We start from the raw sequence: 14,355 nt of genomic DNA, 5'->3' as shown, positions 1-14,355 counted from the left end.
ACAATTAAAATACAACAAATACAAGTATTAGGATCATACTTTAAATATAAATTATGGTTAAGAAAAATATTAGCTCAGCGATTAATCAACACTGATACATTTATGTAATAAAACATTTTTTCTTTTTAATGTGACCACTGTCAGTACCTCATTATTAGTAGGAGGTAAAACCGTCTCCTTTCTAAACACAGGGCTGTTAATTAACCTGTAATTAGCATGAACAACGAGTTCATTAACTTTAGCTTCAGTTGTCAACCATCAACTACCAAACGATCTATTACAGCCAATAATCCCAGAAATCAAACTGCAACGACTCACCGTCCTATTTCAGGTTTTGGGGAAGATTCCGATGACGAATACTAATAAAGTATTCCAGTAAAAACCTGATTACTGGGTATTTCTGGTGTTCTGACTTGAAAGGCCCGATGTGTGGAATTAATTGGCGCTGTTTTCATGTAACATGAGGTTAGAAACGGTTGAAAACAACAGGAAACCATGGACTGGTCATATTATTATACCAGGCTATAATAACTGCAGGACTTCACTGTCTCAGCCCTAATTACAGCCTCTGTGTCTGCACTCGTTAGCACCTCAGATAAATAAGACGCAAACACAGAACAAATACCAAATACACAAAATGTATTTCAGAAACTTCGGTGGCAGAAATGGAATTTATTCGTCGTCTAGTCCTACATGAATCCTGACATCCTGTCCCTGGTTCGTACCAGTCTCCACTGCTACAGCATATGATGTAAATGAGAACTGGTCTCCAGACTCTGGTACATGGACCAAGAGGAGAACCATCTATATCCAGGTGGAGCGCTAATTTGACAAGCAATTAACTCTGGGAACATGTCACCCAGATTTAGCCAAACCTTTAGTAGCAGACTTCTGTCAGCAGGGGTCACCAACATTGATTCTCACCCCCTCTCCTACGCAGGTACAGAAACGTCTGCATGTCCACCCTAAAAATATTCACGAATCTTCCCAAGGTTGTTCTTTCTAATTTTTATTTCTGGTAGCTGCATCTGCGAAACTGTTTTTTTTTTTCAGTGATTCTGCAGTTGTTCCTAACTGAGGCTTAAAACCACGATCAAATAAAACGTAGCGCAGCTCAAGACTCGACAAAGCTCTAATAAATAAAACTGGTCAAAAAACTCTTTTTTGTTTTTTGAATAATTGTCCTTGACAGGTACTCACCTCAGCGAATCAGGAGGGACCTTCATGGACGCCAGGCTGACCTGGGTCAGGCTGAAAGCCGAGCTGAAGAACTGGCGGAAAGTTGGCAAAGAATCTCTGCCTCTTCTGCTAAAGAAGGATAAAGAGCAGAATGATGCAGTGTTAGGAAAAACCTTTAACAACAAAGGGGAAGGAATTACAATCTAATTCTACGCAGCACTCCAGACAGACAGGTGATGAAAGATCAGTGGGAGAATGATGAGAAGAGATAAGACACTGTTTAGGACAAAAGTGCAGGAGACAGAAGGTGGCGTTGTGCTGATAAGAAGTGACAGAGTTCTCCGCAGACAAGAGAAGAAGTGACAGAAGGGGGAAAAGGAGAAGGAGACGAGGGAGAGGATGAAGGAAGATGCTGACATTTAGGTCAGTATTATATCAAGCAAACAGAAAGGAAAAGGTTGGCATTAATTACTGCCTCCAAGTAAAAGACAGCGTTGACCAATTATCCAGCCCATGGTTGGCATGAGCAGAGCGATAGTCTGTCTAGAGAAGAATGCCAGGGAATATTTCTCCGCTGTGTTTATGTGGAACGGCCATTTAAGTCATAATGAATAAGAAAAGGGATGGATGTAATACACTGGTCCACGTCAGGGCAGATAACACGAAACAACAACTGAGAGAGAAGTCTGAAGAGGAAGTTAATTCATTCATCATCTACCGACTAATTCCTGAGGGGCTGAGGGAGAGTTCAGGACCCTGGACAGTTCCACAGTGGATCACAGAGACAACCGTCCATTCACTGTCATATTCACACTGTCTCAACATCATATAAGTGTTTATTTGGTGTCAATTTAGGTTGAATTTATAATGTATTATTGTTATTGGAGGTGTACAGCACTACACCAGAGACGGCGCTCTACGCTGCTGTACAAGTTGCCAGTTGTACCAACTAAAATACATTTTTTTTCACTCATCCTCTGCTGCTCACTCCCATTCAGGACTATTGTGATTATGGTGAGAAATGAATGATTTTCCTGCTGTAAGGCAACAGTATAACCCACTCTTCCATCGTATGAGAAAAAAGACAGAGTAAATGATTATGGGGAACTGCAGGTACACACATACAGTAGATACTCAGTGTTTAAATGAGTCCACAGATCATTAGCCAAAAGGATTTGGTAGCGTTCTGTAATCTCCTCATGTCAGCGGAAATGAAAGACTCCATGCTGTTAATACCACTCTTGTTTAAACCACCAAACGTCAGGCTGGGGTTCACGTTCCCACGTTGACTGATCCTCTCAGATGAACCCCAGGTGGCACTAATTCTCTTAATGAACACTCACTTATCTAAATGAAACAATGTCATTTATTTTCTCCGCAGCTTGGTTCTGTCAAACTGTCGGCTTTACGTCTAAAGGCCCGCGTTTGTTTTGTTCCGTGTGGAGTCAACGTTGGTTTGAATAGTTTACCAACCAAATATAAATCCACGTCATGGCTGAGAGAACGACTCTCTTTCATCTCAGTCACAGCACTGTGACAATTTTACATTTTTACCAACTTCGTTTTCTTCTGATGTTTTTTCGTCAAGTTACAAAGAACCGCGGGTTATAATTTAAGGTGGAGGAAAATTTAAGAAATTTAATCACAAGGACTTCATATCCTTCTGGTAACAAGAAGTATGTGAAGGTCATTTAGTACCGGGTCACAGTGGGACACGGTGAAAAAAAATGCACTTCAGTTTTACTAATTTACTTCATTCCAATCATATCCTCTTCCCTTTTCATAAAAAAGTAATAGGTAATTCAGATTTAATGATCCTCCAATGATGACATGGTATTACTGGTCTGCAGAAACAGCTGATACCAGCAGATGACTAGTCCTTGGTACAAAAAAAAAAGGCTGCTTTAAAAAACATATTTGTCCATCCATCGTCCAGCTGCTATCTAGAATCAGGGGATAAACCACTGTTTCAACTCTGTTTCAACACTCTCAAACTCTGAGCACAAAATTGTACTGAAAACCCAATGAAAAGATGATAAATCCTGCAGTTTTCTAACAACGACAAATTTCCCTTCACACTCTCTCTCTCTCTCTCCTCTGTCTGGCTGCTGGGCCTGTTCTGTCACACGTTTGGCACAGCTGTTGACTAGAAATGAGAGTCATAATGTGACTGGGTGAGAGGTTCATGACTAATCACCACACCTTCCAATCTCAGCTCCACTCTGAGCCTTAAGAGTCTAAACTCTCGTTGCCCTCGTTCACCTGAAACATCGATTTGACTTCACTGTTAAAGTCGAGACACAGACGCTGCGGCCATGTTGGCTCGTTCTTTCACAAATGTACCAAGGACGTTCCAGGTTCTATGTTCTTCATGCACACGAGCAGATCTTCACCTCTTTGGATTTAGCTTTAGCTGCCTTTTATTTATGTTAGAATAATTTTTGTTCATTAAGTTGAGGTCAGCTCACAAATTAGAAACAACAACAACAAATCTTTTCCTCACATTGTAACCAAAGTACACCTGACTGAGTACCGTGTCACAAAACACCAACGTCCCTCGGTGAACTTTAAAATGAGGATGAAGAGGTTAGCCTCCCAGAGGAAGGAAACGAGGGATAAATAAGGTGGAAAATGAGGTTATGAGGAGCATAAAAATGAAAAGGTCACGAGGGAGATGTGAAATAAAAACAGATGAAGACGTTGTAAAAGTGAAGAGGCAGAGCTTCACAGACACATTTTCCGTAACCTGTGATAACCTCAGAGTGGCCGTGACGGGGGCTCGTCTGTGACCCATTCATCATCATTAGCATACAGACTGTCAAACGGCTGGTGTCGCATGAGCAGACAGGGCGTCAGACTAAACACCCTCCAGAGGGCGGTATCAGCAGCTTCCTACCACATGTACATGTGTAACTCTATCTACATGGGCTGCTCATTGTTTCTTCAACACCAGTGTATGTGTGTGAATGTGTGTGAATGTGTGTGTGCGGCGGCAGGAGGACGGGGTCTGAGGTGGCCCCTTCCATATTCATGAGCGGCGGCTGTGAAGCTTCTTATCAGGTGGGTTCAGCTTCATGGCTCCACATTGTCACTGTAACACTGAGGTCGTCTCAGCCCCGTGTGCAGCTGTGACCGGCTGGAGCCAAACTCTGAGCAGGTGGAGGATGGAGGGAAGGAGACGCAAAGAATCAGTGGTGCAGAGAAATGATGACAGATAAAGAGAGAGGACAGAATATAAGAACAGGGGCTCAAAGATAAAGATGAAAAAAGAAGGAATTACAGAAGAAAATCCAACTGGGCCTCGGGTGTAATGTAGGGATTTCACATGTTATTTTACAGATCATTCTGCTCAGCTATTCAAACGATACAAAACGTTTGTTCTTGTTTTTAAGACTCCTTGTTGACCTCTGTTGTATGGAAATGTTCTTGTTTTTGAGACTCCTTGTTGACCTCTGTTGTATGGAATTAACACGACACGAGGACTGCGGGGTTATGGGTAAAAAAATAATGCAACAACAAAATCATGACCAACGGTAAACCTCAACGATCTCAGTGATGACATCATGCTGTGCACCGAGAAGCGAGTCTAACATTGGTCGACCTGGAGGTCAAGGTCACAGCAGTCACACGTGAACGTCGTCCTCCTAATTGACAACCTTGGACTGTTTGAAACCAGATTACTGACATGTGGGAAGAAAAAAAAAGACAAAGAAGTGAAGGGAAGCAATGGAGTGGTACGAAGAATGGTTAAAAAAAAAAGTCCAGTTCAGGCAGGAAGTGGTAAAAAGAGACAAGGAAAGCAGCGATGAGGCAGAAAAGACAAGGAAAACCTCACTGTAATCAACCTCTCAGTTGACTTTGCCCCAAAAAATGTATGTTTTTTTTCTTCAGCTCAAACTCCACCCCGTCTCACCACCCCCTTCACCCCTCCCAGACAAACAGATAACCAGACATCACCCAAACTCAAATCTCCCAGGAAGGAGGGCAATAAAGGAGGAGCCATTAGGCAGAGATGAGGCCGGGGAAAGACCAGAATTGACTCTGAGATTGATGGAGAGCTGGAGATGACATGAAGAAACAGACAGGGAGGAAAAGTGAAGGCGTGGGAGCGTGAAGAATGGAACAACCACCGTCTAAAATTAGCTTCATTTTTCTCCGTTACTCTGTAATGTAATATGCTGAGCAGCCAAAGAGGGGGGGGGCTCAGGGGACGACGACAAGATGAGAGAGAGAGAGAGAGAGAGAGAGAGAGAGAGAGAGAGAGGATGCTTCAGCCTGCTGGATAAGTAAACACACACATGTATGCACGCACCCACACAATGAAACACAAACATTTGCTGGCATGTACACACATGTTAATGACAGACAGTGAACCTGTTAGCAAACAGATACAGATACGTTCACCAAACCAAGATGAGAAAACACCTGCAATACACACACATACACACACACACACGCCAAGGAATACAGCACTCGCTAATCCAGTGGTCCTAATCCAGTCCTAAAACTAACTCTAAGGGTCGTTGAAAAAAACAGTATTCGCCAAAAGAATATCCCCACAAGTCTAGCTGTACCAAGAAAACACACACACACACACACTTCGAGGCAGGGCAGAACAAATGAAGGAAGCAAGTCAAGTGTACACACTGGTTCTGTCAGTGTGGTCCAGGGCCACACACTCATCTACGGTAGAAAATAAACGATGTTTGTTCTGCTCGCAGCCTTCTGACTGGAATCCCTCCAGAACTGTTCGGCTGAGACAGAAAACTGGTGTTGTTTTACCCCGTTGTTGTTGTCGTTGTCGTTGTTGTTGTGTGTTTCGGGTAAAGAAGAGCCCTAATGAAAGTCTTCACACTGGAGATGAACCCTCACCTGTGGGAGAAGGAGTTCCTGGAGAGGTTCAGGTAGGAGAGGTCAGCGCAGCAGCCCCGCAGCAACGCCCCGAACAACTGTCAGGAAAACACACACACACACGGAGACGGTTGAATAAAACAACAGCAGGTCTGACTGTGTTGTACAACATCACCAGGACGTGAGGGCAGCACAGACGCTGATCAACACTGACATCACTGCGGTGCAAACAGGACAAGTAATGAATGAGAAGTAAACGGTATTTACCAAATAAATAATGTGAATAAATGTGGAGTAAACGGTATTAAATAATCAAATACCAAATAAATACCAAATAAATAATGTGAATAAATGTGTTACTGAGTGAAGAAATGACAGCGATGGCTTTAAATGATCTGTTTTTAGTCAAGCAGAAAAATACAAGGCACCGAGCAGATCACAGTTTCAACTAATCTGGGTCAGGTAGATGTGTGTGTGGGTGCGTGTGTGTGTAGATGGGTGAGTGAGAGCTCCAGTACATTTCTATGGTCAATGGAGTATGAAAGTGTTATATGAGTACAGTCCATTAAGCCCAAGCACGGCACTTTCAGTCCTGACAGTGGCTTTATGTGAACAGACTGGTCTTTTATGACCATCTGCTGGACGTCAGCCGTGAGACAGACGGGAGGAAACTGTTTCTGTACGAACATGTGACCAGGACGTTAAACTGTGTCAAGATCATAAACGGAGGAGTTATTGTTTTGGTAGAAGAGCGATGACTAATGTGTGTCGTCCACGACTGCGTCTGACAAGTACAAAGGTCCATGATTTATACATGTTGTATAAACTGTAGACATTTGTATGATTGGATTTCCTCTGCTTTGTCATGGCTCGGTAACACAGACCAAAGGTAAAACCACCCAGAATTACCCAGCACTAAAAAAATATATTCCACATGACACAAAACATGTTAGTGTTTAAAAAAGTCAAATCCATTTTCATTCTGATGTTCTCTGTTTCCAAGGCGATCACTGATCTGGTGATGGTGTGAAAACTGCAGTGTGAATGAAGGTGTTTGTTTCCTCCTCACACAGACCCTCAGGATCGTTAGCATTCATTTAGCTCTTGTAACTTAGTCTTGAATGAAAATGAATAACAAAAATATCCATGTATCCACAGCTGTAACCTCATGTTCGGCTCTTTTACACATGGAATCCTGAATGTGAATCCAATGTAAAACCTCTTTTAGAAGAGAACCCTTCATGCTAAACACCAAATCTAAACAAAGAGAAGGAACTCATGAATCTGAGCTAATTAGACCTCGGTGGACCCCCCAGAAGACCACTCACATATCTCTCCTAATTATTTCAAAGTCCCGCTCTGTTTGAAAGGTTAATGGCTCGGAGCTGCAGCGGCTGAATGAAATATGGCCGACAGTATTTTTCTGAGAGCACACTGGAAGTGCTCCTCCATCAGAGAAGTCCGCTAATTCCTGGTAGCAGCACTGGAAAGGCAATAAGACGTGTAATCGTGTTACAGCTCCGGGCCGTACCAGGAATAAAACTGAATTACTTACAGTTCACCCGTTTGTTCTATGGACTTGACTTGTGTCTGTTAAACGTCATGTTTGGACGGAAAAAATAGAGACACACTGTTGGACTGGAGGGAGCTGCGTCAACTCAGCTTGGCACAGACACAGACAACAGAGTGCAGTACCATGTTTTCAACACCAACTAACATTTAGGGACGCTGTATTACATATTAAAACGCTCTTTCAAAGAGAGAGGGAGGAAGATTAGGTTACGTAAATGTTAAAAAGGTTTTTTTTTTCCATAAATGTCATAAATGTTATATATTGAAAAAAAGTGAGGAAGTTTGGAATCTCTGAAAGAAAACAACCCCGTAAATTATTGAAGTTGAAGAAGTATGTTTTGATAGTATTTTTTAACTTTAAATTAAATTTTTTTTTCTTTAGTCATCTTAGATTTTTGACTTGCTCTAACAGTTATAAATTTAAGAAAACGTAGCTGGAGAGAAATCAAAATATTAAATTAAATGTGACCAGCAGATGGGTCCGTGTACGTGAAATATTGGTTGAAAAAATTAGCTCGAGTAGAAGCAGCAGAATTTCTATGAAATGGATAAGAAAAACTACGAGACGTTAGTTTAATGGAAACAATCAGGAAAAATCCACTTCTGTGTGACGCTGTGATCTATCACCGCAAATGACCAATCGACCGTGATGAAACATCAGCTAAGAATTATAATTCCATCTTGCAGGTAAACACCTTAAAATTCCCTCTGAAGGAATAAGAGGATAATTAAAAAACCCCACTGGGACATGAATCAGCAGCTTCAAACTGCAAACTTTTCTTCTCTAAGACTTTTTAGAAACTGATTCAGTCTCAGCACCTGGCAACAAAAGGACAAAAAAAATGTAGCGACTTTCATTCAAGCGTTTGGTTCAATAGTAAATTTATGGCCTGCATTAAAAGAATGAGAAGATTCACAGTTTCACAGGTGAAAAGTGAAGCCTGACAAGACGACTGCTGCTCCTCAGGGTTTCAGAGTTCGGGGAAGAGAGACGTTAAATGGATCAGGCGTGAAGAGGAGGACGGTGAGGAGAGGATTTCATAAACCACTTTAAGGAAGGACTATTTTGTCAGCTTTACTGTTTACTGGCCAGTTTTCCACTTAGTCTCAGACTGTTTAAACACACGGAGCGAGGCAGAAGTGCCATCGTTGCAGAGTTTAACGGCCGTTTTTCTGCCTGTTTCACACTCACTGACGACTTGTTTCATTTATTACTTCACTTTATTAGTTTCAAACGCTAACTTTTAGCTATATTTCCTATAATGTTTTTATTTTATTTATTTATTTTTTATTCATTTCCTATAATGTTTTTATTTTATTTTTCTATTTTTGTTGCTATATGATTTAGCTAGCTTTAGTTTTTTCTATTTTTGTTGAATGCTATATGATTTAGCTAGCTTTAGTTTTGTTTGTTTTTTTAGATTCTTAATTCTGCTTCATGTTTTCACTATTCATTTAATGTTAATATTTTACCCAGGTCTTTATTATCTGCCCCAAACTGTCCTTGTTAGGACTGTTTATAGCTACCGGAATATCATGCTTTAACTTTATTTTCTTTATGTAAACATTTAACCAGTATTTTTATATATTTCTTTAAATGTTTTAGTTGAATCAGAACTCCTAGTATTAGCTTGATCTTCTACATGATTAAATAATGTTAAACACAAAGCTGTCTAACGGTCCATTAACTGCACAGAGAGGAGAAGAAACTTCCACCGTCACCATCACGGCTGTTATTCATACACTGCATCATCGGATCATTCCAGAAGCTGCTTCCCACTTCTGTTGCCGCAGCCCACTATTAGCATTTAAGCACCACTTAAGACACAGACGCACTGAGAACAACAGAGTCAGTCAAGGTAACACCGTCTTTGGCTGCCGTATGATTTAAATTCAAGGTGGAACACTTGGCCGTCTCTTGGCTTGAATCCCATCCCAGAGACAAGATCAGACGGTGATGAGCGCAAAACAGAGACGGAATGAATACGAACCAAGTCCACGGTGCAGTCCGTCCCAGACAGGTCCAGGTGTACCAGGCAGTTGGGCTGGGCCAGGAACAGGTACAGGTTCTGCAAAGGTGAAAACTATTCATTTTACTTTTATTTATGATCTAGAATACTGGACAGACTCATGACCATTAGAGTATGTGATGTGGGCCATGAAAAATGGGTTGCAGTACACGGAGATTATTTGATTAAAATCAAAATAAAAAAAGTGAGAGTTGAAAAAAGTTTGGGAATTAATTTTGTGAAATGAGGTAACCTTTCTAAATTAGGTACAAAGTAGAATAAATGCAGTATAAATTACAACTGTAATTTCCAAACTATTGACTGCACCTGAATACAAAGCGCACCCAAAAAATAATAATCATATATATTTATGTACATATATTTATGTCCCTCACCGTGGCATCTTCTCCAGACAGAATCCCAGGGTTTTTGCTCAGGTCCAGGTGCAGCAGAGTACTGGAGTAGTCGTCACTGGAACACAGGGCCTGAGACAGTGAAACTACACCTACGGTGAAGAAGAGAGAACCGTCACAACTGAGCTTTTAGGTCATTACATTAACTAAGTCACTAGATGGCAGCATTGCGGGTCATTTTGTTAATCGATTTTAAAAATCAGAGGATTAATATCGGACAACGCTAGATGAGACTTTTGGCAGGACATGATGAAGGTCAGAGGGTTCCATAGCACCAAGAGTGAGTGACGGAGATAATCATAAAGAAAACTATGAGGCTATTAACACACACATCCTCATCAGGACCACAGCTATCTGTTAGCATCTGCTACAATGACAGCGAGAGGCTAAACTGTGTGGGGAAACTGGGACACTGCAGCGCTAATGACTTTGTAGGATATCAAAGAGAAGAAAGATCAACTGCTTCAACTTCTGCCGTGATAATTATTTGAAAGGCGGATCAGACTGTACATGTAGATGTCTCTTTAAATCTCTGTTTAAATGTCAGCCAGGAAAACAGAAGCCTGCAGCCCGTGGCAGCGTGGTGGTGTGTCAAAGCGCCGAACCGAAATAGAAACGACTTCAAACGCACATTTAGGGGAGTCTTTAGAATTAGACACGCCGTTTCTGTCACATTTCTAAAATGTAATTGGACATCTGTGCCGTTTAATGGACGTGTCGTCTCGGTGTCTCAGAGGAAGGTTCTCACCCTTGGAGGACAGGGAGGTCTTGGAGAGGTTGAGGAGGCGGAGTCCTTTGTTGAGGCGACAAACTTGTTGGATCAGGTTGGAGACTCCTGGAGAAGTAGAACAAAAAACAGAGAGGATTGACCTTGTTATTAAAGGAGTGCAGGTTTGAATCCAAACTTACTGACCATTGGCTGGTTCACGGGCCATAGGTTTGAGACCACTGCTCTACAGCAAAGGTTTTTTTATTCAGTCTTATGCAGTAATGACCCGATGATCTGTTCTTTTTCCTCGATTTGGAACTTTTATTTCTCTCAGAGTCTGAAAAGGATTCGGTGAAAAGTTGGTTCTAATTTGACCATTGATGTCGTTTTTTTTTTACCTCCACCTTGTGAGGACAGTGTTAAAGCTGAGTTTTTTTTACCTCCACCTTGTGAGGACAGCAGCTGTTCTGGGGGACACAGTGGGGGTCCTGGTGGTCGGCCCATGTCATATTTACAGTCAGAGATAAAAACCCAGTGTAGAGTAAACTTCTGTGTACTGTACTGTGTACTGTAACCCAGCGGTGAACCAAAGTCAAAATAACATCACACCCACGTACGGTACTAAACAGAGCTGTCGTTCTCCCACATACAGTTCTCCGCTGCACCTGCTGCTGCTGCAGAGACCACGACACAGAACGAGCTGTGAACAACTTCCTGTAGCTAACAACATAAACACTCATTAGGATTAGGAAAACATTCATGTTAATGAAACTATTTATAGGATTTTCAGGTGTTAGTCTCTCGTTTTGTTTAGGATTTTCAGCTATTTTCAGGTGTTAGTCTCTCGTTTTGTAGCTTTAAAAATGTTAGAATTTCATATGAAAATAAACAAGAAGATTTTGTGTGTTGTTTTTTTTTAAAGTGCATATTTTTTTTTTTGTGAAGCACATTTTCTAACTTTAGTCAGTATTTTCACTCACATTCTGACATTTTGTCAGCGTTCTTGGCAGCTTACTGTATTCATACTAACAGATAAACCAATTAACTTGGACAAAAATGCAATTCCTAACATTCTTGAGCGCCACCTCTAAAACATTGGTGCTTTTCAAACACAAAACACACAACTTTAGATTTGAACCCAGCGTCAAGGATGTTTTTACAAGGTCGACACTTTAGATTTTTCTCCATTTTCTCGGTTCTATTTCCTTTAATGAAATGACAAAACGCAGAATTCCTGATGTGAAAAGCACTGAATAGCATCGCATTGTTAGCGCAGCGTTAATCTGGAGCTGAAGGTTGTTCTCTGCTTCAGTTCAAGATTCCACAGGACGTGAATCCTGCCGAGAATTCATCGGTACTACAGTGACACGTGTGAGAAAACAGAATCAACTTCGTACAATAACCAACCATTCATGTGAGGCCTGACCCTGAAATTCAAACACAGAAGCACAAAGAACTCTTTCACTCTTGCATCACTTTCACACTAACAAGAAAAAAGAAAATGTGTCCTGGTCCATTTATAACACCAGCGTGTGTGTGTGAGTGTGTGTAAGGAAAAAACGTAAGAACTTGGATTGAAGAAGTGTGGCAGGCTGTGGGCGAGAACGGTAAAATAATAGCATTTTTCTAAAGAGAAGACGCTGCAGCAAACAGAGGATAAAAAATGTAGAAATGAAAAGAAAGATGAAAAACTGGGTGAAGCCGAGGAACCGGAGTTTAAACAAGGACAGAAAACAGGTAAAAGAATGTACTGGTAACGGTGGAGAACACAGACACCACATCAGTACCTTGGTTGTCCAGCGTGTTGTGAGCCAGGTTCAGAGAGTGGATGGGGGGGGGGGGGGGTTCTGAAAGCGCCGACGCCATCTTCTGGGGAAAGTCTCTGGAGACAAAACAAGTTAAAGGAAAATGTTAGCAATAAAAAAAAATCACATCGTAAATACCACGGCCATCAATCAATTAAAGAAATGATGAAATGAAATTGATTTTAAATTAACGGCAAACTGAAGACACAGTTCTGTCTGTTCTGATTGGACCATCTCATTACTTCAACCAGCATATCTAGCACCACTGCCTAAAATGCAGCCCCAAACTATTACAGAGCATCTGATTTAATGTACGCAAGAATGGTGGAAAATTTCTGCCGTTTCTCCGTCATCTGTCGTAACAAATGTTAACATGATGTAACACATTATTAACAGTCAGGGCTTATTTTCTTTAACACAGGCTGACCTTTAACAGAGCCAGTAGGGGGAGTAAATGCCAAATTTACACGACAGCTTAATGTCCTTTGGATTTGAGACTCTGAGAATAATTATTATAATAACAATAATTTAAAAATAATATATATATATATATAATTTATATTATTACTAATTATTACACTTATTAATAATTAATATAACTCTTTTAAAAGAATGATTGATTTCCATTAAGCCCAGTTTGATTTTGTCACTCTACCTGACAGTTTTTTTCTTCTTCTTCTCCGCTGTGACTTGTATGTTAATGACTTTGTTTATAAGGAGTGACTTTAATGCAGACAAATACACTGTATGGAATTCTCTGTAACTTCTCCTCTGCAGTAAATCATCCTGCCCCAGAGGCAGACCATTCATCTCAATTATTGGTTAAATAAAAAAAAAGCTTTTCTAAATAATGAGAGCGGTGCATAAAAAAATAAGACTTTTTTTTTTTACACAGGTTTCAATGGAGAGTTGAATAAATCTGCCAGAGCCTGACAAGAGAAAGAAGAGAGTGTTTTAGCTTTTCTGCTAGAAATGTCAGAGGTTAGAAGAAGTGAGAGTGAAAGAACAAGGAGGAGAGACAGAATTGGAAAGGTCAGGACAGGAGGAGGAGGAGGTGGGGGGAGGGGGGTGATAGGGTGAGGAAAAAGTGGAGAGGTGCCATAGAAGTGTGAAGGTGGAGAATGAAAAAAAAATAAAGGAGGAAATGTGGGAATAGGTTTGACAGGTGTAGGTGTGAGGGAAAAGGAAGGAAAAGAGGAGGATAATTAAATCAAACAGTCTGGGGGAGTCGGGGTGTGGGGGGAGAGGAGGGGGAGGTTGACAGACATGGGGCTGATTATCAATAATGATGAGTCATGATGGGGCAGGAAGGAGAAGAAACACATCCTACGATTTGAGTCCTGCGTTCTCCAGAGTCAGCTCCTCCAGACTGTTGGATTTGCTGACGGTGTGCAGCACCTGGTCCACCACCTCGGACCCCTGACGGAGAGAGGACAGAGGACAGACAGGGTCTGAGAGCAGGTCTCACCTCGAAGGTTCTCTACAGCTGGACTGTTCTGATTCTAAACCAGCTCTGGGTTTGACCAAGAATAACTCTCATTATCGTCTGCTTCCTGTCCACGACCGGAACAAACACTTCTGGGTCAAATCAGAGGGGTAACGGGTATGGTACCAGGGTGAGGGTGGGGGGTGGGGGGTTTCTTTCCTGCTGTTCACCAGCCCAGATGATGAGTCTGAAATCATGTCAGTGTTTTAATGTCTCCAGATCTGGCAGCACTTTCTGAGTTTTTTTGTTTTTTAATAAATCAGGTCAAGCATCACTATCATTTTTCCCAGCTTATTTGTGCAGAGCAATTACAGGCCACGACCCCTACTTT

At 41.4% G+C, this 14,355-nt stretch overlaps 1 protein-coding gene across 9 annotated transcripts in view; it reads right to left on the bottom strand.

Annotated features, from left to right (window-relative positions):
* carmil3 (capping protein regulator and myosin 1 linker 3) overlaps positions 1 to 14,355 on the bottom strand; it is a 62,693-nt gene that overhangs the window by 20,450 nt on the left and 27,888 nt on the right. For 7 of the 9 annotated variants that reach the window (XM_025052370.1, XM_025052369.1, XM_025052366.1 and 4 more), the window contains 7 exons: positions 13,869 to 13,957; positions 12,521 to 12,615; positions 10,773 to 10,859; positions 10,007 to 10,116; positions 9,594 to 9,671; positions 6,052 to 6,128; positions 1,201 to 1,308 (listed from right to left, as the gene is read on the bottom strand). In XM_025052370.1, the coding sequence (XP_024908138.1) occupies positions 1,201 to 1,308; positions 6,052 to 6,128; positions 9,594 to 9,671; positions 10,007 to 10,116; positions 10,773 to 10,859; positions 12,521 to 12,615; positions 13,869 to 13,957 (644 nt within the window). The remainder of the gene's footprint in view (positions 1 to 1,200; positions 1,309 to 6,051; positions 6,129 to 9,593; positions 9,672 to 10,006; positions 10,117 to 10,772; positions 10,860 to 12,520; positions 12,616 to 13,868; positions 13,958 to 14,355) is intronic. The other 2 variants (XM_025052367.1, XM_025052371.1) reach the window with 1 other exon arrangement.

Source organism: Cynoglossus semilaevis, chromosome 20 (genome assembly GCF_000523025.1).
Source record: "Cynoglossus semilaevis isolate Cse_v1.0 chromosome 20, Cse_v1.0, whole genome shotgun sequence".
Classification (NCBI taxonomy): domain Eukaryota; kingdom Metazoa; phylum Chordata; class Actinopteri; order Pleuronectiformes; family Cynoglossidae; genus Cynoglossus; species Cynoglossus semilaevis.
The sequence above is the reverse complement of the archived record's forward strand: the minus strand, read 5'-3'. Positions and strand labels throughout refer to the sequence as shown.